This window comes from Echeneis naucrates, chromosome 4 (assembly GCF_900963305.1).
Source record: "Echeneis naucrates chromosome 4, fEcheNa1.1, whole genome shotgun sequence".
Lineage (NCBI taxonomy): Eukaryota > Metazoa > Chordata > Actinopteri > Carangiformes > Echeneidae > Echeneis > Echeneis naucrates.
Window position 1 is genome coordinate 17,402,562 of NC_042514.1, and position 22,226 is coordinate 17,424,787.

The window sequence follows — 22,226 nt, forward strand, 5'->3', positions numbered from 1 at the left end:
CAGAGCTGCTGTCTGACTGGTGTCCCTTTTCATGCTTGAGCATCTGCTCTCTCACAGTTTCACTCACCCATGAAGAAAGTGTAAATGTCTAGCTGTTTAGAAAAAAAAAGTGCACCAGGAAGAAAAAAAGCTTTTATTTTTTCCATTGCCAAAAATACAAATTCTCAAATTATAATATGAAATAAGACTTGAACACATGTTTCAGCTGTTATTTGGAGGGAGATAATAACAAAAGAAGGCTCAGTTCAAAGCTTTTAGGCTACATGTTATGTTCATGGCAGCCCTTTCAAATGGTATTCTGGGAAACATTTATCACAAATGATACATACAATATAAATGAGTTAATTAGTACATCGCCACAAACAATTACTGGCAAAACAATGGAGAAAAAAAAAATTCTTCTATTTTCAGATACATTTCGCTTTTAAAATATGCAAAGTGATAAAATATACAAATTGAGTGAAAGGAGATTTTAGAGGGAGAAGCATTTAAAGATAAGGAGTCTATGAACTTAAACTACATAGTTCCTTTCATGGCTTTTCAGCTTTCTGTTTTCCTATTTCTTTATCCAAGTTAGTCCTGTGCTTCCCTGATTACTGCTACATTTACTGGTCATACCGGAAAATACAACTTAACTTACAATACAAAGCAAAGTATCTCCCAGCCCTGATGTGGGGGAGGAAATCCTACGTACATACATAAAAAACTGTTACTACCACTAAAGTGATACAAAATGAACAGTGATAAAAATGTAACATACTTCTGTTTAAATGCTGATTAGTAAAAGTAAGTACTTTAGTTACAAATCTATGCTGCGTTCATGGTATTTCATTTCCAGAACACTGTATCAACAGTGATAAATGATGAGAGAGAGGATGCCATGATCAAAACCAAACCAATTGTGAATATACTTTAGGTCTAAACTAATGTCTCTAAACTAATGATTGACATTTTGTTTAGGCACAAAGTACATTGATTATCACATTCCTTTTTCTAAAGAGGCCTCTTACACACTTCAAAATGTGTGTGTAGATCTGTTTCAATCTATAGTGCGTTCTTGTGTCAGCGTGAAAGTGCATTATATTCATCAACTGCACCGGTGAAAACAAAGTGCATCTGTTGTACTCTTCATTTAGCTACATGGTAAGTTTGTATAGAGATGGCCAGCTCCTGTTGCAGCAGTGACTCTGTAGTCGAATCTGTCTGTAGCCTCAGACGGAGACATGTAGGAGTGGTTCAGAAAAGTGCTTCCTAAGCAATCCGGGACACAGACTGAGCCATCAGAACAGGAACACTGGCATTTTTGAAGAAGCTCATCTCCTACCCCTTCGACTCCTTTCTCCCCAACCTTCTCTAACATATATTTTTGTCCTTTTGGGCAAAGAACGACGGTGTCTTTATTCAGAGTCACATAGTCTGGGAAGCCGTTAGTCTCAGGGACGCAATCTACCTGTTCTCCACTGGAGGGGGTTCTTTCCTGTAGCAGGAGCTGATGGCTTGATTCTTTTGATGACTTCCCCACTTCTGAAACCTCCTCTTCAGACATTATCTCCACCACAGATGCAGTGGTTTCCTCAGGACACACCTTTGTTGTCAATGGAGGGTCCTGCAGAGTACAGACAAACGACTTTTAGCCTTCAGTTCCTGAGGGGGACTCAGATAAAAGTGCTCTAGCTTGCTTTTATTTCTCAGTTTTTTCTTTCTTTAATTGTTTGTGTTTTAACTATACTGTATGAAATATTTGAGATCTTGTACACACACACACACACACACACACACACACTTAAATGATGCCTGAATCTCTACAATATGTTTTGACACTCGAAAAAAGATGGTATAAGTTTTACCTAATGGGGTCTATTGTAACTGTTAAATAATTTACCCATTTCTGTCGGTTGATCTCTGTCAGAAAACCTTGGAGGACTTTTTCAAGGTTGGGTACTGGTGGCCAGAAATATTGCTTGATCTTACTATAGAAGCACACAAGACATGAAAAGCATTTAAAACCAACGTGGCTGAGAAATAATACAAGGACTGGCTAATTTCTCTGAAGATCACATGACTAACCTAAAATGATTTTTATGATAGAAAAATACAATAAGATGCGTAATCCTAATCTGTCTGATTACAGTATGAAGGAGTTTTGATAAAATCCTACCTGAGGTAAGTGTAAATGAGGATGGCAGGTATCAGCAAGAAGACAGGGAGGCACAGCATGAACAACATCCCTGAAAATATATTCGTGCTGCATCAAGGTTTGACCAGACCGAGAATCTACTAAACTGCTGCATTTCGTTTTGTCTAATATTATGTCATGGCTTCTCTGCAAAATAATGGGAGCTTACTTGGTTCAACAGGGTTGTGACCAGTCAGTATGTCTGACCAGTTACTCCAGTGACCTGAATAAATTAGCCCATTAGGTTTGGCTCTGACTTTAATGTGGTACTGGTTTCCTGTTGAAACATCCAGACATGTACCGGCCTCTGGTCCATCGAGAGATATCACCTGGGGGTAAAAATGCCAAAGATTTAATATTCAATTGTAAAACAAAAACAAACAAAAACACAACTGACAAAAACAACCCCGACACATCCTCCAACAAACAACAGAACAGAAGGTTTTGCAGTTACCTAAAATTTTATTTATTATTTTATATTTATTTTTTCAACGTAGTGTGCTTGAATGGAAATTCATCAAATGTTAATACATGGTTTTACACACCAAGTTGTCTTCCAACAAATGAATACTTATTCTGATTATTTCTTTCTTTGCACTTGCTTTGTCACTCTGTAGAACTGAGACGTCCTCACTTTGGCATAAACTAGTGGTTATGTCATAAACAACACTGACATTACTGTGTATAACCAGCAATGTTGTTTTTTTGTTGTTTTTTTTTTATCTTATGCCGTCACAATAATAAAAACACTATAATCACATTAAAAAGATGTACTTTCTATACTAAAGCAAAAATGTTGCCGGGAAATTGGGAAGGAATGCAAATGATTTAAGAAAACGTCCTAAAAATCCATCCATCCTAAAATCCTAACTCATATCTTTCTCATATATTTCTCATATCATATCTCATATCTTCATATCTGATATCTTTATTTTTATTACATTTTTATGACGTTTTTGTTTTGTTTTTTTAAATGAAAGCAATAAGAAATAACATCTTACCATCCATGCTTCACCCTCTTTGTTCTGGTAGCCGACTTCATACTGCAGGTGAGCTGACAGAAAAGGAGGAGGAGCCTCCCACTGCAAGCACAACTTATCTTTCTTCAGTGTGCCTTTCAGATTAGCTGGTGGGGATGTTTTAACTAAAACACACATAATTTGTCAACTGATAACGCTGTGAAAGTACACTTTTCTAAGTGCTGATAAAAAGCAAGAGAAATTACATATTCTACCACGTCCAGTCTACTACAAGTAATGCTGCCAAACTTATGGATACTGCTCATTGGTCACTGAAAGGCTGTGTTCAATATCACATACAATAAATTACTACATTATTTTATCTGACAAAAAGGGGGAAAAAAAAAAAAAAAAAAACTAAATCACTCACCAATCTTATTAAGAGTGAATTCTTCAGAGTAGAAGGTTCTGCTGAGAGGAGCTGGACTGCTGCTGACTTTGACTCTGACTTTACTGGACTTATTGTAGTTGAAATGGCACAGATCAGCATACCTCCAATCAGGCCGGCACTCCCTCCATTCTGGGCTGCAAGGGTCATGATATAGAGTTGAATCACAGCCACACAATTTGAACATAAAGAGTAAGTAAAAAATAAATAAATAGTTTCACGGTTGCAGCTGCACAACTGGTCAAAAGTTTTAAAACCTAAAATTACACTTTTTATTAAAGTCAGTGCAGTTTAAGGGATGAGTCTGCTTTCAGTTTGATCGAAATTTCCAATAATTCTTAAAACAGCATTATAACAGTTTATTCCATCACATTGAATGTACATATACCCTCTATAGCCTTCCAAATCTACAAAGCTATTCTATCCATCCATCTTCATCTTCATCAAGGGTCGGGTTGCAGGGCAAGCTATTCTAAAGCATCCGTTCCATACAGAGGATGTGGTCGAAAGCCAAAAGTTGACAGATGACAATATAGTGCCTTTGCTGCTCAAAGTAATGACTCACGTCTGGTCTTAACAGTGGAGTCTTTGTATTCCAACAAATCAATAACAGCAAGATCGGAGGAAACAATCAGTGATGGGATGTGGTGTGAATTTTGTGTACCTGAGACCTATTTTGTAGGAAAGGGTATATTGTTGGTCCAGTCTGCTCCCGTTCCACCGACAGGCGATATTTTGCAAGTCAGAGGTGTAGCACATTAGTGAAACATCATCTGAAAGTAAAACAAAATTACCACTGAGGTGCTGCCATTTTTGAAATAAGAGGAAGAAATATTTCCAACTCAGAACTCAGTAAGCACACCTGCACTTTGGGGAACCATGGCCCGCACTGGTTGTGACCAGCTGCTCCAGTGTCCTGCATTTTGGCTACGCTCACATTTGATATTGACCTGGACCTCAACCTCTTTACCTGGTCCCAGAGAATCCAGAGTGGCAGAAGTTGTCTGCAGAAATCACAAACATTATGCATTTTACAATAGTTTTTGCACAAGCTTCTTTTTTTTTTTGCCTTTTACACACTGTAGTTACTGATACAGACCTGCAGCTGAAGAAATGTTATTTCTAAATGAGGAAATGCAATTTCTATAGCCCCAAAACCAAGAAAGGGACAGTGAGATTATAATATGATGGGATACTGTTTGAGTTGCAAAACTTAAATGACTGTCAATAGAGAATGGCAAGAAATGAATTTCATGATTATTCATTTACAGTTTTTCTTAATACAGAGCAATTGCACTGTATTACCTAGTATGATCTTCCTCCTACAAGCACAAGTTTGATTTAATTTCATTTCAACTGAACCAAACTGGCTTTAAAAAAAAAAATAATAAAATAATAATAATATATATACACACACACACACACACACACACACACAAGAGTTCTGTGTACCTCTTTTGTCTTCTCACCCTCGGCGGAGTATCGGATCTGATTCTTTACATCTCCACAGTACAGTTTTACATTGTCTTTCCATGAAACCTGCAGCTGCCCTGCTTGTCCATTTCGGTGTAAAGACACATTGTAAGGCGGCTCAAGCAGATCTACATACAAAAAGGCAAGAAGAATAATAAGAAAAAGCTATTTACAAAATCCCCCACTCAAAATGATTCCTGAGTGTTGAGATGACGGGCGGTTGTCTTAGAATGACGACTTTATTGTTAGGGAGCCATGCACTGGAGGGACATGGACCAGACTGGGCTACTGATCAGCTAGTCCTGTTTATTTCCATTTCTCCTCCCTTGCTCCCTGTCTCACATACGTGTTTTTCTTGGAGCTTAGCTACTTCCAAATTGAATGCAAGCGAGATATACAAGATCAGCAGGAACGTGTTCGGCAGGAACACATGATGCTCATAGAGTTCAGGTTCATAGAGACAAGATTAACTAGCCTTTGTGGTAAGAATGTCATAGTGTGTTGACATGATTCAAAAAAAGCCCAATACTCATGGATTATGCCTGATACTCTATAATAAATGCTAGATTTGTCACCAGAATTATAGAGTGACTGAATGCTGAAAAAAGGTTCATTAGTAATAGTTATTTAGTTAGACAGTCTGTTTGTCCTCTTTAGGCTGATTATTGCCTCTGTTACTGTTAAGGAGAAAAACTTTGACCCAATTACTTTTAATGATTCATGAGGAAAAAAAGAAAGAATTAGAGACTTTAACAGCTGTTAGATAGAATTCCATAATGGCCATAATTCTCATTGTATGCTAACTTAAGCTAAACGTAAGATAGCAATCCAAAACAGGTGTTTAAAAAAAAAAAAAAGCGGTAATATTGTAATATTGATCAAAGAAATATCTTACAGTTGTCCTCTACATTGATGGTCTTGTTATAAAGACTGTTGTTGGTGTTGTGCTCCTTGACTTCAAGGTACATTGTCACATACATATAGACGTCTTCCTGGGGAAGTGTGCAGATGTGGATGAACGTTTCCTCTTCTGGTCTCTGGACACACTTTTGCACCCCTTGTGATCTTTTGAAATGGACAAACATAGCAGCACAGGTTTTGGTTTAACATGGCCAAGTAAGACTAACTGCTAACTACCTGGCCTTAAAAAAAGACCAAAAAACGAATCACTTTACCATGTGGAGCATACCTTTCAACTGTGTAGAGCAAATCATACGTCCTGTTGTCAGCAGTCTCAAAGAAGCAGGTGAAATCAGATCCTGTCCGGGTGAAACATTTAGGATCCGCCACGTCCTTTAGGAGCAAAATTTCTATTTCCGAAATGAAAAATATAATATGCAAGGACAAGTAAATAACACAGGTTCCCAAAGACTACTGTAGTAGTCAAGTTTGTGCCTTGGAATAAAATCTGTTGTGCAAAAAAATTTTGCTTTGTGAGAACGAAGCCAACTCATGTATAACTGAGGTGGGAATCCCCCCTCCCCTATCTGATAATTGATTTTACCTTTCTTCATCTCCCACTCCATCTATTATCCATTTATTAAATCAGTTACATTAAAAAAATAATAAATAAATAAATAAATAAATAATAAAAGGTGTAGATGAGGAGGAAAATGATGCTGGCCAGGAAACACACAATAAAACTGTAATGACATCAGAAGTTATTTCATTCTATTGTTCATGAAATGATCTGCAGTGTGATGACTAATTTTCTGAACAGCTACTGAGAGGGTGCTACTACTGTGTGAATGAAACACTATCTTATGGCCAACTCAAAGCCAAACTCAGTGCAGGGCCAGCAGTACAATTATCCAAGCAAGGCTGAAAGTGCAAATACTGTTATGCATGTGAGCACAGCAGTGTAGCCCGAGGTATGCTGTGGGCCCAGCATGTCTAGGAATGGACAAGCACCACTAAAATGACATTTTGAAATTGGTAACTTTCACTGAGTTAAATTCACTGAGTCTCCTTTACCACCACTGGTGTTTAGCAACATGGAAGTACGTTATATACTTGACGTTGGTCCTGGTCTAACTGCAGATTATTATGAATAAGGGGGCATTAAAGCAACATAGATGAGATTAGATCCTTTCACTCAGAGCATGGTTTGGAGTAGCCCAAGAGTCTGAATACGCATCTCTTGCCCTAAACCTCCAGGAGTCGAGGGTTAGGGTTATTGGCCAAATTGTTGAGCCAACCAGGCTTTTCGGATTCTTTTAGAAGAAGCATCACGTTAAAAGATTATTGACCCAAGAAGGTCTGGAGATTTTATTTCAGCAGAGCAGGCTGACCAAGGTCTTTGGACTTTTTCTAAATGTTTTAAATTACACACTGCCTTTAAGAACTAAGTAGGTGAACACATCCCACAAAAGAAAAGCAGGGAAAGAAGGCAAACGTTGCAATATCAATGGCGGACCTAGATGACAAGCAAAGCAAATCAAACAATTAGCAATCTTGCATGAAGTATACTTGGAAAAACTTGCTTTGAGACTTAAGGCAAACTGAAACAAGCTAAAAGTTTTAAATGATTATGTTTATGAGCCCATATGTATCATCACAGCTATATTGTAATCCCTATGGTCCTCTGCTCCACAGATATTTTTTTTTTCCTCATTGTTTGGTCTCAAAAACATTTATAATGTTCAATTCTCAAGTTCTTAAAATATAATTGCATGTCAATTTAGCTTGGTTCTAACAACTTCATTGCAGAATACAAGTCTACATACCCAGAGTAACTTCAGTATCATATTGCCAATTAAGGTGTCATCACAAAGAGAGCAAAGAATATTTTGTTTTTGCTACATAATGTTTTATTGCGCACAATTTTTGTCAGATCTAAATCATACATTATTCAACATAACGTGACTGTATAGGGGACATTGCAGATGTTCACAAGACTGAATTGAGATGTACCTCATCTCTGCAAAGGAAGCCATCCTCAAGCCCTACCTTCCCTTGACAGACGATTGTCACTTCCATCCTTGCACTGGATCCTAGGCACAAAACCTACTTGAATCCACAAGCAAATAAGCAGCATCATCCAACTGCAATGCAAATTCATCGTAGATTGAAATATCATTAGGTATTGTGCATCCTGAACAATCATATGGCACTTGAACTAGCACAGAACATGCTCGTGCATGAGTATTGTGAGTGGTCTGTTTGATATTATTTGGCATGAGCATGGGTGGGCGGGGTTAAACCGAATTTAAGGTTGGAGCAATGCCAAGCTGTGCTAGAGCAGAAATGTGCTTTGTGTGCCAAAAAAGGCAGTTTGGGAGGAGTGGCTAAGAATAAATAGAAGTTAAACGCCACTGTTCCATATTTTCAAACAGCAATAACAAACAGGAGGTTGATCTGATGATGAGTACTCAGTTGACTACAGCGCATTCAATATTCAGACCCCTTCACTTTTTTCACATTTTGTCTGTTACAGCCTGATGCCATAACCTTTTAAATCATTATTCCACACCAAAAATATAGCAGATGAGGAACAGCTGGGATTGAAAATGTAGATTTGGCTTTTCCTTGCAGCAAAATTCTGCTTCCCTGAATGCTCCCATGCACAGTTGTCCATAATTCTTCAGAGGAAGAAGAAGTGTGGCAGAATAAGGGACTCTGGATGCCAAACTGAACTACTAGGGAAGACGGCTCTAGCTGAGAGATGGGAACCCAGTGGTTACCCCAGCTGAACTTTGAGATGCTTTGTGAAGATGTGAGAAAGTGTAAACAATTAAATGCTTCCTTGAATTGAGGGGGAAAAAAAAAAAAAAAAAACTGAACACCTTCTCACCGCACTGAATCTGGCTGGGTTTGCAGTTCTTTTGTTATTCTAAAGAAAACGTTTCCACTCAGAGGGAAAAGGGTTTTATTCAAATGATATGGAAATAGCTAAATGATCAAGAAGGCTTCACAGGCTCATAGTGTCACACAGGAAGAGCATGTATTCATGACACACATAAGGAAACTTAACTCTGCTGATTATCACTACTGATTTACCACATCCTGTAGTACTGCACAACAGCTGGCTATACCAGCAAAGTGCTTTTCCTTAGAAATAACTCAAATCATCCAGTTGCAGCACATTCTTATTAATGAACAAAAGTAACACGAGTGACTAGAAATTATGATTTAGCATCACATGACAGCCCTGAACAGCTGCTTCAGACAGGAAACCAGCAGCAATTTAGAGTCACCAATAACCTATATTTGCACATCTCCGGACCATGAGAGGAAACCAAATACCCAATCCAGATAAAATACACACTGTATGCTATTTACAAAACTGTTGTAATTATTGTCAAGATTTTACTGTGCATTAGAAAAACTCACCAGTTCAAACCATTTTTTGATTTTTGGTAAGAGTCTCATGATCACACTACATGAAGGCTGACCGCAGACTGATATAATCTCTACCAGGACGGAGGGGTTTTATGAGCTGTCTGATCAAGACCTTCTGAAAGTACATATATGTCCCCGGCAGCCTGTCTGGGAAATCAGATTTCTAAAGCACAAGTTTAAAAAAAAAAAAAAAAAAAACCCACACAGATAAACAACCACACAGCTGGTGCTGCAAGAAGGTAGCCAATGATTGGTGTACTGATATACAGTGCTCAGCATAAATAAGTACACCCCCTGAGAGAAGTAACATTTTAAACAATATCTTAATGAACACAAAACCAATTTCCAAAATGCAGACAACAACAACATCTGTTTAACTTATAACATGAAAGTAAGGTTAAAAATATAATTTAGATTATACATTTTTCGGTTTTACTGAAAATTTTAGACTTCAAATGTCTAATTTAAACAAGAATCAACCAGGTGAGTGTAGATGTTCATGACACGGCTGTCCAGCAGACAACTGACAACGAAAGAAAACCCCTTCCCCATTTCATGCTGTCAGCAATGGCACCACATGGAAGAGAAATGCCACAAGACCTGAGAAAGAAAATTATTTCTCCACACCACAAAAGGTGAGGGCTACAAGAAGATCAGCAAAGCTTTACTTATCAGTCAGAATACTGTAGCAAAAGTGGTGCAAAAATACAAAAAAAAAAAAAAAAGATGGAACTTCAACCATCTCACAAATGTCCAGGTCGTCCACGGAAGCTAACACCTCAGCGGGGGCCTGCAAGTAGAAAGCCAACCTGGGGTGACTATTTCCCGGGACGCAATACGGCAGAGGTCTCCAGCTCCGGTCCTGGAGGGACACTGTCCTGCATGTTTTAGATGGTTCCTGCTCCAACGCACCTGATTCAAATGATCAGCTCGTCATCAAGCTCTGCTGAGCTCTGATCAGGATCATTTGAATCAGGTGCGTTGGAGCAAAACTGAAAAATATGTCATCTAAGTTATATTATTCACCTCACTTTCATGTTAAACAGATGTTATATAAAACTTATTCTTGTGAACATGTTGGAAATTGTTTTTGTGTTTATTGAGATTGTTTAAAATGTTACTTTTTGAAGGGGGTGTACTCATTTAGCTGAGCACTATATTACTGTATTGCTCTCATCTATATGAATGTTCATTCAAAAATGATTATGATCATAGGCTGGATAGATGAGCCTGAAGCAAATGAACCTAAAAATAAAAAAAAAACATAAATGGTGAGACTTCCTAGGTGGAGGCAATCTCAAAATTTAGGGACGACTACTTGATATCCTTGCTTGTTTTTCATCGACTGAGATTCAAAAACAGAATGCAAATCAACTAGTAGGTCATGTTTACCTTTTTTTTTTTTCCAGCGGGGGGGGTTATCCCTTTTATTAAGACAATAAGTAACAGAGAGGACAACAGGAAGCAGAGAAAAAGGGGAATGATATGTAGTTGACCTTGGTGTCGAACCCAAGACACTGCGATACGTAGCGTGCTCAACTACCCGCACTACCATGTTTACTGTTTTGAATGGTTAATTTTATGATGTAATAGAAATCATAATAAATTATCCATTAACTTTATTTCTGGGTCCAGTGGAGCCAGGCCCTGTTTTGTAATGACCCTGTCCAGCAAGTTAAACTATAAGAGACACATAACTAAGTTAAAACAATATGACTGCGCCAATTCATTCCATTACTCCGAGGAAAGTCGCCCACCTGGAAGTTTGAAGGTGGTTCTCAGAAGTGTAGCTTGTGTCTTGAAGGAGGAAGGTATCTGTCACCACAAGACAGATACCTTAAAATGACATCATGCTTCGATTACTGTTAACCTGCTTCTTGACTAGAAAAAAATTTAGAGGCAAAATTTAAATGTTCCCAAAGTTGGTGTGCCTAAAGGTTTGAATATGTTATTTAAGAAAAAAATATTTATACATACAAGCATAACCAGTGCCATCAAGACTAATGGGGCGTAACAGATTGCAGTCCTGACCTATTATCACTGCTAAAAAACAGTTCTGTCGAACAGAACAGAAAAGTTACATCAAGGCACTTTACATATAGAGCAGGTCTAGACCAAACTCTTTCTAAATTTATTTAAAGAGACCCAACAGATTCCCCGATGAGCACGCACTTGGCAACAGTGGCAAGGAAAAACTTCCTTTAAGAGGCAGAAACCTCGAGCAGAACCAGGCTCAGGGGGGGAAACCATCTGCCTCGACCGGTTGGGTTGAGAGAGGGAGAGAGAGAGAGAGAGAGAGAGTGAGACAGGCATTGGAGGGGGGGGTGTAGGCAGGAACATGTTGCTGCATGAAGTTCATGGAGTTGAGCTGTAATACAGAATTCATGAAATATGGGACCAGCAGGTGTTGCAGGAACATGGGATGGTGATGAGTCACCACCTGCAGGATGAGGACAGGGAGAGAGAGGAGAGGAACTGGGAGAGACAGAGACTTTGGCAGAACGTGGTTAGTAAATCCAGTTTAAATGCTTAAAACTGGGTGAAACTGTGTTTTTTAAGAAGGATGGTTCTTATCAACGCATGCAAGGGGGGAGAAAAGGAGAGTGAACGAGACGGAGGGAGAGAGAAAGAAGGAGAGGGTGAGAGAGAGAGAGAGAGAGAGAGAGAGAGAAGCTCAGTCCTTCCCCCAGCAGCCTAGGCCTACAGCAGCATAGCTAAAGAGTAGAGGACTTTAACTTTTTAACTATAAGCTCTGTCATACAGGAAAGTTTTGAGCCTGGTCTTGAAAGTTACTAAAGAGTCCGCCCCCCGGACCAATAATGGAAGTTGGTTCCATAGAAGAGGAGCCTGATAACTGAACGATCTGCCTCCAGATTTACTCTTGGAGACTCCAGGAACCACAAATAAACCTCCATCTAGAGAGCAGAGTGGCCTTCTAGGACAGTAAGGAACTATGAGCTCTCTGAGATACGATGGAGCTTGGCCATTAAGAGCTTTATATGTTAAAAGAAGGATTTTGAATTCTACTCTATATTTTACTGGCAGCCAATGAAGAGCAGCTAACACGGGAGAGATGTGATCTCTTTTCCTAGTTCCTGTTAATATTCGTGCAGCAGCGTTCTGAATCAACTGAAGGCCTTTTAGAGATTTGTTTGGTCATCCAGATAGTAATGAGTTACAGTAGTCCAGCCTAGAAGTTACAAATGCATGGCCTAGTTTTTCTGCATCATCCTGAGAAAGGAGGTTTCTGATTTTCCTAATGTTTCTCAGGTGGAAGCTGAGGAATCCACTTCTCTATATCTGTGCTCCTATTGCTCACTGCACTAACATTTCCTAGAAAATATTGAAAACTGCTTCCTAGGCCATTAGAGTGGTTCGCTACTTCCTTTTGTCACTGGTGTCCCTTGTTGTCCCTTGTTGTCCCTTTCAAATGTAAGATGAAGGTCGGAGACTACAGTTGGTGGTGCCATTGAATGCTGTGTTTTCATTATTTTGCTAACCTGTCCTGTGTCAGTGACAAAAATACTTTTCTGTATCATACTATACGATTCAACAACAGTGTTCTCTCAAAATTATCAACACCTCTTTAAAAACACATTTCGAGAAAAACTGAAGATTAGAAACGTTATGAAGTTGGGACGCGTTGCATGACTCTTGTATCAAAGTGTATTGTTATATTTCGATGCAGCTAATAATTTGGAATTAGTATAGGTTTACAGACGTGGGACTCAAGATGAATTGCACTGCACACTTGTTCCCTTTTTACAAATGCGTGTTATATAGCTGGTGTCCATGTGCCGGAGTCATCAGGAAGCTGGTCCACTCAGACCGTGTGTGACAGACAGGTCTGAGCCTGCGGTTAGTTTTTGGAGGAAACTCAGTGACAGATCAGCTCAGTGCAGCTGCAGAGATCAGTGTTCCTGAACTCTCCAAGGGCACTGTGGCCCCTCAGTAGCCTGGCCTGTGGTTTCCCACCACGCTCACTCGCGAGAGGGTCATGATGAACAACAATAGCATCATCATCAAAACAAACACAACAATGGGAATCTTTGCCGTAGTCATTGTCATCACTGTAAACTCTCTTGTGGTGATGAGTCCAGTCATCACACAAAAGCTTTATTCAAGGAACCAGTTAATGAAAATATACTGTACATTTTTATGTGGTGGATATATACCATACAAGGCATTAGGTTGCATAATGTTCAAGGTAAACTATAATGGTGGCAGCTGGTAGAGCTCCTTATTAGTGGCATTTTCCAGACAACACGCTGATCCTCTCTTGCTGTCTACTCTTTGCATTTCTATTCATCTTTAACAGGACATTTGAATAGGAGACTTTGATACATCTATATATTCTTTAAAAAAAAAAAGACACAAAATATGTACAATAGTAGTTACATTCACATGGCAGTGACAAGCAAATACTAAAAGAGATAGACTGTATGAATGAGGCTGGTTTTAAGTGCTACATTGAACGTCTGTTCTTTTCTGACAGTCTGAGAACCTGAACGTTTGTGAGTCACGCTGTATCTTTTAATATCATATTCATGTAATGATGTCCGTCTCCATTTAGAATAATAAAGAGAAAGTAAAGTCCAGCATTGACACCCCACAGACCCTGTGGTGTTTCTGCAAGTCACATAGCTCCTTATTAGCCACTTCCCTCAATACACAGAGATAAGGGTCCAACACTGTAACCTTTTTTATACCAACGGGTACAATGTAGTGTCATTTCCCAAAAGGTTCACTCCATCCCAGCCCAGCGAAACTCCACTTTACCTAATCCCTCTGATATCACCAAACTCCGCACAGTGTCCTTTCACAGTCCTCTCTTTATAACTGGGCGGTTTTGGAAGAGTGCCGGGTCCTTCTGTCTCGACGTTGGTCTGCAGGAAGGTGGCAGTAGCGTGGCGACCATCCTCGCGACTTCCTCTTGGGGCTATGCGGCATGCTAGGGTCTGGGGGGGCTGGTAGTCAGGCCTCCTCAGCTGTGGCATCTATCCCAGCATAGGTGAAGTTCTCAAAGAGGGCCATATTCACATAAGCCTGGAAGATAGAGGGGCAGCTTATGATTTCTTTCTTTATTTACTTTTTTTTTTACTATTTGTGGATTTTTGAAAATAAACAGAAATGTCGAATAATGTAGAAAATTATATTCCACAAGAACAACAAATATATCACCAAAATGTTTGCAACCCTAATACTGTGATACCAATTAACTGTCCCCCTTGGAATGATTTTGTCTCAAATGGAAAAAAAACAGGACATTTTTCTATTCTTCCCTGTTTGGCAGCATGATGTGAATCAAGTATTTACCTTCCTGGCCTCCTGCATCCTGTTGAGCTGGACTGAGATTTGGGAGAAGGGAGGTCTCTCATAAGGTCGATCTCTCCAGCACTGTTTCATCAGCTCATAGCTGGCATGGAAGAGAAAACATAATTGAATATGACTACGATATAATAGAAAAGAAGTCGGGGATGGTGGGGGGGGGGGTGAGCAAATCATTATAATGATTAGGTACAAGATGCTGAACACTTACACCTCATCATCACAGTTTTTGGGTTTCTCCATCCTGTATCCTTGTGGCAGTTTTTCATAAAGCTCCGCACACGTCATTCCACAATATGGTGTGCCACCTTAGACACAGAAATGAAATAAGGTCAAAGTGTTTTCTCATCATGTACTTGGTGATGGGTGTAGGCCACGTCCTGATAAGCATCGTCATTGTCGTATTTGCAGGAATCTAAACATTACCAAATGTGATCATGCAAAACAAAACATCAAGTTTTCAAAGTCAAGGTCTGCAGAGCTCTTAAGAACTGCTCTTTAACTGTTAAACATTATACCTAAATGTTGTTGCTGGTCTGTTACTGTGTAGATAAGTTGTTCAGTATTACAAATTTACACAAGAGTAATAGCAACGTTTTTGAACGGAAGGCCGACAGGTTCACTTCAGGTTACTTGCTCACTTACCCAAGCTCACAATTTCCCATAAAAGAACACCAAAAGACCACCTGGGAGAGGAGATACAAAGATGGCGTTTGTTAGAAGATGGAATAAAATCTAATAGTGTTATAATACTTGACTCAGCGTCACCTGGGAATCCCTTTGTTGATCATTTGTGTTAATATAAACATTAAAACAGCTGATGTCGCATATATAAAATCGCCTGATCTCCTCTCATTGAAAAATGAATAATACCGTCAGAACATTTTCAGCAAAAGCCCCAAAACCACCATTGTTCCTGCATTCTGATTAGCGACTGAATTCCAAGAAAAACATCACTGTGCCACATTCTGTGTGGTAGATTAGAAGAGCAGACAGCATCTTCTCTGTTTCACCCTGCCTCACATTTTGTTCTCTGTCTCACCCAAACACGCGTTTAGTTATCTTTAAAATCTCTTTGACCCTACAGGCAGCCTTCACACGCCTCTTCCGTTAGCTGTCTTCTGCTCCTGCAGCTTTTTTCTGCTGTGTATAAATAGGGCCCTAGTTGACAGTCCAACGTCTAAGTCTGCCTATTAAGTTGTACCCAAGGCTTCCTGGCTGTGCTTATCAGTAACACAGCACACTAATAGCACTCTACCAGTGACAGGAGGATTGATTTGTTGTTCTCTATGGTGAGGAACAAAACAAAAACTCGACTTGCACATGAAAAAGGTTGTAGTAGAGCTAAAGCTACAGATGAACAGATGAAACGGGAGTGAAGACTTATGATGATAAGTTTGATTAGTGGCCAATGATTATCAACACACGGTACCTATCTGACTCAGGAAGTTTTCATTAACCACTTAACCAATGTTTTCAAAATCTGCCATGACACTCATTGCACACACAGAGTGCTCCAAAATATTTTTTGCATGCAGGTGCAGCAGTTTCAGATACAGGCACTGAAGCGCCATCTGTGAGAAATATTCAAATATTCTCATACCTGCTGCAGTGAGTGCAGTAACCCAATGTTAGTTTAAAAGTCGTGCTCAAGCTGTAACTCACACATCACTCTTGGTGGTATACACGCTGTAGTTCAGGGATTCAATAGCCATCCATCGCACAGGTAGCCTCCCCTAAAAGCCAAGCAAACATGTTAACCTTTCACCCTCATGTGTCACGACATACAGCCTCAAGAAGAAAATATATAATGGCAATAAAATGACAGATTGTTGATATGGTGACATAAGATGGAGACAATGGAGATCCTGATATTGCCTGATATTTATAGTCTGAGACAGGAGATCTGTTGTCAAGCACCCAGTGCTTTCTGGGAACAGTGACCAGATAAAAAACTAAATCTCAACTTTCTTCTTGAGTTTTTGAATTGCATTTAAATTTGGTATATACGAATTACAAGCATTAAGCTAAAATGACTGTAGTGTAGCAAATGTATGTGCAGTAATCCTCTCCTAACCATCTGTCTGTGCAATCTGATCAACCGATTAGTATCTTGCTATTTCACACACAGACTTTAAAACTTTTCCACATCCTGTGAGAAATGTTTGCACATGAAATAAAAGCATTCAGAGGGTCCACTGACAGAACCAAAACAAAATCTGACTTTTTTGCAAGCTGTGAATGACCTCATTACTCACCATTGTCTTTTTAACGTAAACTTCCTCACCGCGGGACAGGCCAAAGTCTGCTATCTTCGCCACAAGGTTGTCTCCTACAAGAACATTCCTGGCTGCCAAGTCCCTGTGGATGAACTAACACCAAGAGAGTGAAAGGAAGGAGACTTACTTTTACGAGTAACAACACCAGGCCTAATGCATGAATCCTCTACATAGAGACATAGTAAGGATTATTAGCTCCAATATATCAAGCAAATTTAGTTTGTTTTGTTTGTTTCAGCAGTGCAGTAACATGCTTTGTAAATCTGGATTGTATATAATAAGCAAGGAATGAAATATCAATCTTCATGGATGAACGACACAAACAAGCTTTTTCAAAGTAGCGAATGCTGATGAAAAGGCTGTTGTAAGCGCTAAAAGATGAGAACTTTGCACGCACACACACACACACACGCTCCTCCTACCTGTTTGTCACTTAGGTAGTGCATACCAGTAGCCACGTCGACAGCAAACTGCAGCAGCTGTTGGGATGTGAGGGTGGAGGCAGTGCCATGCTCTTTGGCAAAGGCAGGGTCAGTCTCCAGCACCCGACTCTTCCTCAGAAAGTCTAGCAGGTTACCGTAAGGAGCATATTCGATGGCAATGTACAGGTAACCTGGAGAAGACAGAGGGACGGTGGGGGGTTACCACATTCTCCATGTTGGCATTGTAACCATCTGGTATGATGATGGTTAGAAATGTTATGGGAATCCTGGTGTCGTCCTGCTAATTAAAACTTCTATCTACTCAAGCTGTTGGTAGTTCAGCCAAGCCATCGCGATGAGAATGTCTTCTTCTTCCAGACCTTTTGCTGGCCTATCTACAATAGCCCAGAAAGTTACACCCAAAAAGAGCCGTGGCCATCGACAGTTCTGACAGGGGTGGACTTGGCCTTTCATGAAATCCTCCCCGACCTCAAGCAGATGGTTGAGCCTTTGGTATTTGATGTCATTTTCATGGCTCTCACAGGTCATGAGGCAGTTGTGATTGTTGGATGGTTCTCATGGCGCTTTCAGCAAAACCAGGGAGAGTCCTGACACATTTACTTGGTATTGTATGTGGAAGGAAAGAATAACAGGGAACTGGACAGACAAGTTCAGAACCTAACCTAATGATGTCACTTTTGAGCCACAAAAGGTTGTGTCAATTAGTACGTGCTGTGTTTCCCGCTTTAAATGTTTTCCAAAATCAACTCTTTGCTTCAAATGAACATATAGTTCAGTGAAATACTCTACATGAATTCTTGCAAATTTTAAAATACACAGCAGTTTTACCTTCTTTTTTGTCATGTAGTAAATGTTTGTCATGTAGCTGAGCAGACCAAGGTCTTATTATTTTAAGTTAATATTTTCTGTTATAATTTCTAACCTGAGGTCTTTTGCCAATTTTGTGTTTGAATCTTTTGCTCCCCTTGAAATCTGAGTGTTTAATGTCTGCCATGTTTATTTCCTTACCTTTCCTAAACGTTAATTTTTCTTTTGCCTTAAAATACTTCGACAGCCTCTCCCTGAGGAATCACCCTAAGTACATACAAACTGTATTCAGTCCTTGCTTCCTCATTGCTTTCCTTCTTCACTTCTTCCATTAGAATTTGCTGAATTTATTCCCACCGTTTCATTACTCTATCATAAAAATTCATTTCTATTTCAACCTCAAAGCATATTTTTAATTTTGTGCTTGACTGATGAAGATTCTAAGACGTTAAACAACAGATATAAACATGGCAGATAAGGGCCTTTTAGAGTTGGTGCTACTTGAAATTGAGACCAGTGTGGAGACACGCTGTATTAGTCAGGCAAAGCTGATTTGTTTTTTTTAATGGCCTCACTGATGTACTTTCCATACTGGACTTCCTCTCTCACATGGTATCAGCCTTTGATCAAACACAGGCAATTGAATAATTCACTGGAGAAGCCGTCAGCCACGTAGCTGGAGGAAACTGATACTTCACTGTAAGAACTAGGGCCAAGGAAACCTTATACAAAGACATAAATACATGCCACAGCAGTTTGCTTATGAGGCAGATGTACAAATGAAACAAATGTGATCGTGTAAAATGCTTCTGGCAGACTGGGATTATTTAGACTGGACAAGGTCATGGGATTTCCAGGTCCAGATGACAGAAGATCAGATAGGACAGGAGTATCTGTTTAGTTCTCCAGTGAGAGTAATTTAACTTGTTCAAGTGTTGTGTTGTGTACATAATGTTCCATTTATGTAGGATGTTTACCCAATGTATATTCAGATTATAGAAGATTTTTAACACTTATAACTTTCTGGAAACCATTTTGGCAAATTCCGCCATTATCCCTCATATGTCTGATGAAATATACAGGAGGCTAATGATGAGGCTTGCACGTAAGACTTCAAGGGAGGACATGGAGCCTACAGGCAGCCATTTGCATGACGCTTAATTCACAGCTTCGGATGGATACAGCGCTGCCTGTCAATATTTCTTCAACTCCCAACAATTTAGGAATAAATCAATATCTAAAACATCCACTAGGTGTCGCTGACTCACCTCTGTTCTCACAGGCCCCAATGAGGTTGATGATGTTTGGATGCTGGCCTAGTTTACACAGCACCTCAAGTTCCCCTGCAAAGTCTCTGTGGTCATTCTCTGAGGCAAACTCTGTAGGAAGATCAGCACATGCGGCATTATTAGACAAAACAGCGTCTTGGAAATTAAATTTTCACATCAGTCAGGCAATGCACTGCGCTGGGAATATATTTGCTCCATGCTTTTATATGAGATATCTGTACATCTCTGTGGAAATAAATGAGTTCTTGAATAAAGGTGTCCAAGAATTACCTTTCAGCATCTTGATGGCTGCACTCATCTTGTTACCGTCCTTCTTGATCATGGCTTTGATGACCTGATTTAAAAAGAGGCCGATGTTAACTTACATTTTTCTTGAAACATAAAGAAGGGGAACCACAGGAGAAGCTATTTAAAAATTTCAGAAAGTAGAATCACACTCAAATACCTGTCCAAAGTTGCCCTCTCCTATGACATCTTCAAACTTAATGTCCTGCCACTCAAGGATTGGATAGGTGAGGGGCTCTGGGGTGGGCTTGGGCCTCCGAGTCAGCGTCAGAGTGCCTGAGTTAAACTGCAGAATAGTTTCCTCACCCTGAGAATATAAACAGCCTTCAGCACCGTAGTAAACACAACTGTATTAAAACAGGATTTTCCAAACACATTTGTTCTGCCATGAACCAGAAAAATTGTGATGGAAAAGAAAAAAAAAAAAAAACCCTGGTCTTACTGATCCAGACTGGTAGGTGAATGTGCGTCGACGGTTGAGCAGAGTCTTGCGGATGAAAAAAAGAGCCAGAAGTGCCAGAAGGATAGTGACGCACGTAACAGTCACTGAGCCCACCACTGCCACCAACAGCTGGTAACTGTCCCCCGGAGGGCTCCCTGCCACACCGCTGGTGGTCGGGGTTAAATTCTGAAGGCCTACGGGGGAAGAAACCAAGTAGGAACACGGGGGTAGACAGATTGATAGGATTTACTATCATCATGAGTAAATCCTTGTCTCTTTGTGGGTGGTCTGATTCAGCACCACCTGGGAAAAGCACATCATGACCTCAAGTGAAGTTGAAATTTTTCACTGGGAGCTATTCTTAGCTTGGAAGGAAAATATATTTACATCCGCAAAAACCAGTATGCTGAACTACTTCATCATTCCTTTTGAAAAGATGAGCAAATAAGATTTACTTTACTACTGCTGCCCTTGTGTGCCAACTCCAATGAGAAAAGGCTTCCAACAAAGTTTCCTTGAACTTTTCTGGTCTGATATCCCAAATATAGTTTCCAAATATCATATAATTAGAAAACTGTCCTGTGAATTTGAATGGTCTATTGGGAGAGCTATTTCAGGCAGATGTGTGGAACTCCAAGTGTGTAGTGAAGAAACTCTGATCCTTAATGGTAAATGCCACAACGTCATTAATTCAGTTTACACAATATCAGCTCCTGCTGTAGGAATACAGAATGAAGCTGGTTGAGGAGACGACCAACTCCCACTTACCATCCCCTTTTGTCGCTGCCTGAACAAACTTGCTCCACTCTCCGGGTACTTTGGAGAAAGCCCTCACTCTGAATTGGTAGACCGTGCTGCCATTCAGTGCCGTCACATCTTTGGTAGTCTTGTTCCCGTCGTCTGTGTCCACCCAAGGGAGTGGACTGCCCTGGCCGACTGGCTGGTACTCTATAATGTATTTAATGATGCCTCCATTGGGGTCTCTGGGAGGTTGCCACCTCACCTGAATGGCCGACATGGACAGAGGCCAGGCTTCGACGTTGCGTGGAGACGATGGGCCTGAGACACAAGGAAATTGTCACTGTTTAGGTCACCAACTGTAACTCTGTTACTCTCTGTTCTTTATTAAATCAATGCTCATCATCAAGAGGCTTTCCAATTGTGGGGAAGCTTTAGATTCGCTGGATCTGTTCCAAAACTGTTACTACTGTCTACTAAGTTTGTGGGCAGGGAGAGAGAGAGTCACCAAACAAACTGACAGATCACTTGAGTCTATAACATAGCAGATAAAACAACAAACCACTGTAGGTACAATTTATCTAACAACTTGATCTTAACCAACAGCAGAGGTTTTAGTTACCCTGGCTGTTGATGCGGAAGAGGAAGGGCCTGGATGGTGGCCCCTGGCTGCCACAGTTGATGAGCCGCACCACCACGGTGTAGTCTTGCTGGTACTCCAGATTGTGGAACTTGGTGGAAAGCACATTAAGCAGAGTGGTCTCCTCCAGCAGTTTTTCATTGTAGGGCGGTGGCCCGAAGAGCTGCACTAAAAAGCCACTGGCAGTGCCGGCATTAATGCCACTGTTGGCAGGCAGTCGCCAGCGTACAGTGGAATTACGGGCTTCCACTGAACTGCTGTCAATCTCAGGCTGAACTGTGGGCTCTGCAGTGACAGACAACACACTGTGAGCTGAGGGGACTAGCAGCTCCTTGTTTAAATCCTGCTCATTAAGTCAAACTGACGAAATAACAGAATTTTGGTTTGCTACGGCAACCACGGCCTCAAACCAAACCTATCGTCACTTACTGATGCTCTTAAATTGCTCTGTGGTCAATTTCAGGATGCATACCAGATGACCGTCACATCCTCGGCTTGAGTCCAGCACATGGACCTTTTTTCCATGTCACAGATTCGCCTCTCTTTCCTCATCTTGATACTATTATAGATTGTTTGTA

General features: G+C 40.2%; 2 protein-coding genes across 6 annotated transcripts in view; both read right to left on the minus strand.

The window, feature by feature from the left end:
- Nucleotides 1–113: 113 nt before the first annotated feature.
- Nucleotides 114–8,187, minus strand: mpl (MPL proto-oncogene, thrombopoietin receptor). Of its 2 annotated transcripts, none has more exons than XM_029500009.1 (12): nt 8,006–8,187; nt 6,246–6,366; nt 5,952–6,121; nt 5,036–5,184; nt 4,446–4,587; nt 4,248–4,356; nt 3,566–3,720; nt 3,178–3,320; nt 2,346–2,505; nt 2,159–2,228; nt 1,883–1,970; nt 114–1,606 (listed from the first exon to the last, which is right to left on the minus strand). In XM_029500009.1, the coding sequence occupies exons 1-12, from the start codon at nt 8,160–8,162 to the stop codon at nt 1,133–1,135; spliced, it is 1,938 nt and encodes a 645-aa protein (XP_029355869.1). In that variant the 5' UTR covers nt 8,163–8,187; the 3' UTR covers nt 114–1,132. The 2 variants fall into 2 exon arrangements, with proteins under 2 accessions (XP_029355869.1, XP_029355870.1); XM_029500010.1 differs by having other exon boundaries at nt 7,970–8,187.
- Nucleotides 8,188–13,470: 5,283 nt separating this feature from the next.
- tie1 (tyrosine kinase with immunoglobulin-like and EGF-like domains 1) overlaps nt 13,471–22,226 on the minus strand; it is an 84,157-nt gene continuing 75,401 nt past the window's right edge. For 3 of the 4 annotated variants that reach the window (XM_029501059.1, XM_029501058.1, XM_029501057.1), the window contains 13 exons: nt 21,631–21,933; nt 21,039–21,329; nt 20,271–20,464; nt 19,989–20,135; nt 19,814–19,877; nt 19,523–19,633; nt 17,427–17,617; nt 16,984–17,097; nt 16,391–16,461; nt 15,371–15,411; nt 14,937–15,033; nt 14,714–14,813; nt 13,471–14,443 (listed from right to left, as the gene is read on the minus strand). In XM_029501059.1, the coding sequence (XP_029356919.1) occupies nt 14,372–14,443; nt 14,714–14,813; nt 14,937–15,033; nt 15,371–15,411; nt 16,391–16,461; nt 16,984–17,097; nt 17,427–17,617; nt 19,523–19,633; nt 19,814–19,877; nt 19,989–20,135; nt 20,271–20,464; nt 21,039–21,329; nt 21,631–21,933 (1,796 nt within the window). In that variant the 3' untranslated portion in view covers nt 13,471–14,371. The remainder of the gene's footprint in view (nt 14,444–14,713; nt 14,814–14,936; nt 15,034–15,370; nt 15,412–16,390; nt 16,462–16,983; nt 17,098–17,426; nt 17,618–19,522; nt 19,634–19,813; nt 19,878–19,988; nt 20,136–20,270; nt 20,465–21,038; nt 21,330–21,630; nt 21,934–22,226) is intronic. The other variant, XM_029501060.1, reaches the window with a different exon arrangement.

Bases quoted from the DNA above. Each gene is read 5' to 3' on its own strand.
- mpl (XM_029500009.1), bottom strand. From the start codon at position 8,162: ATGATTGTTCAGGATGCACAATACCTAATGATATTTCAATCTACGATG. The intron at 3,321-3,565 runs GTGAGTGATTTA...TGTGTGTTTTAG, and splicing joins ATTCACTCTTAATAAGATTG to TTAAAACATCCCCACCAGCT. The intron at 2,506-3,177 runs GTAAGATGTTAT...TTTTACCCCCAG, and splicing joins AAGAGGGTGAAGCATGGATG to GTGATATCTCTCGATGGACC.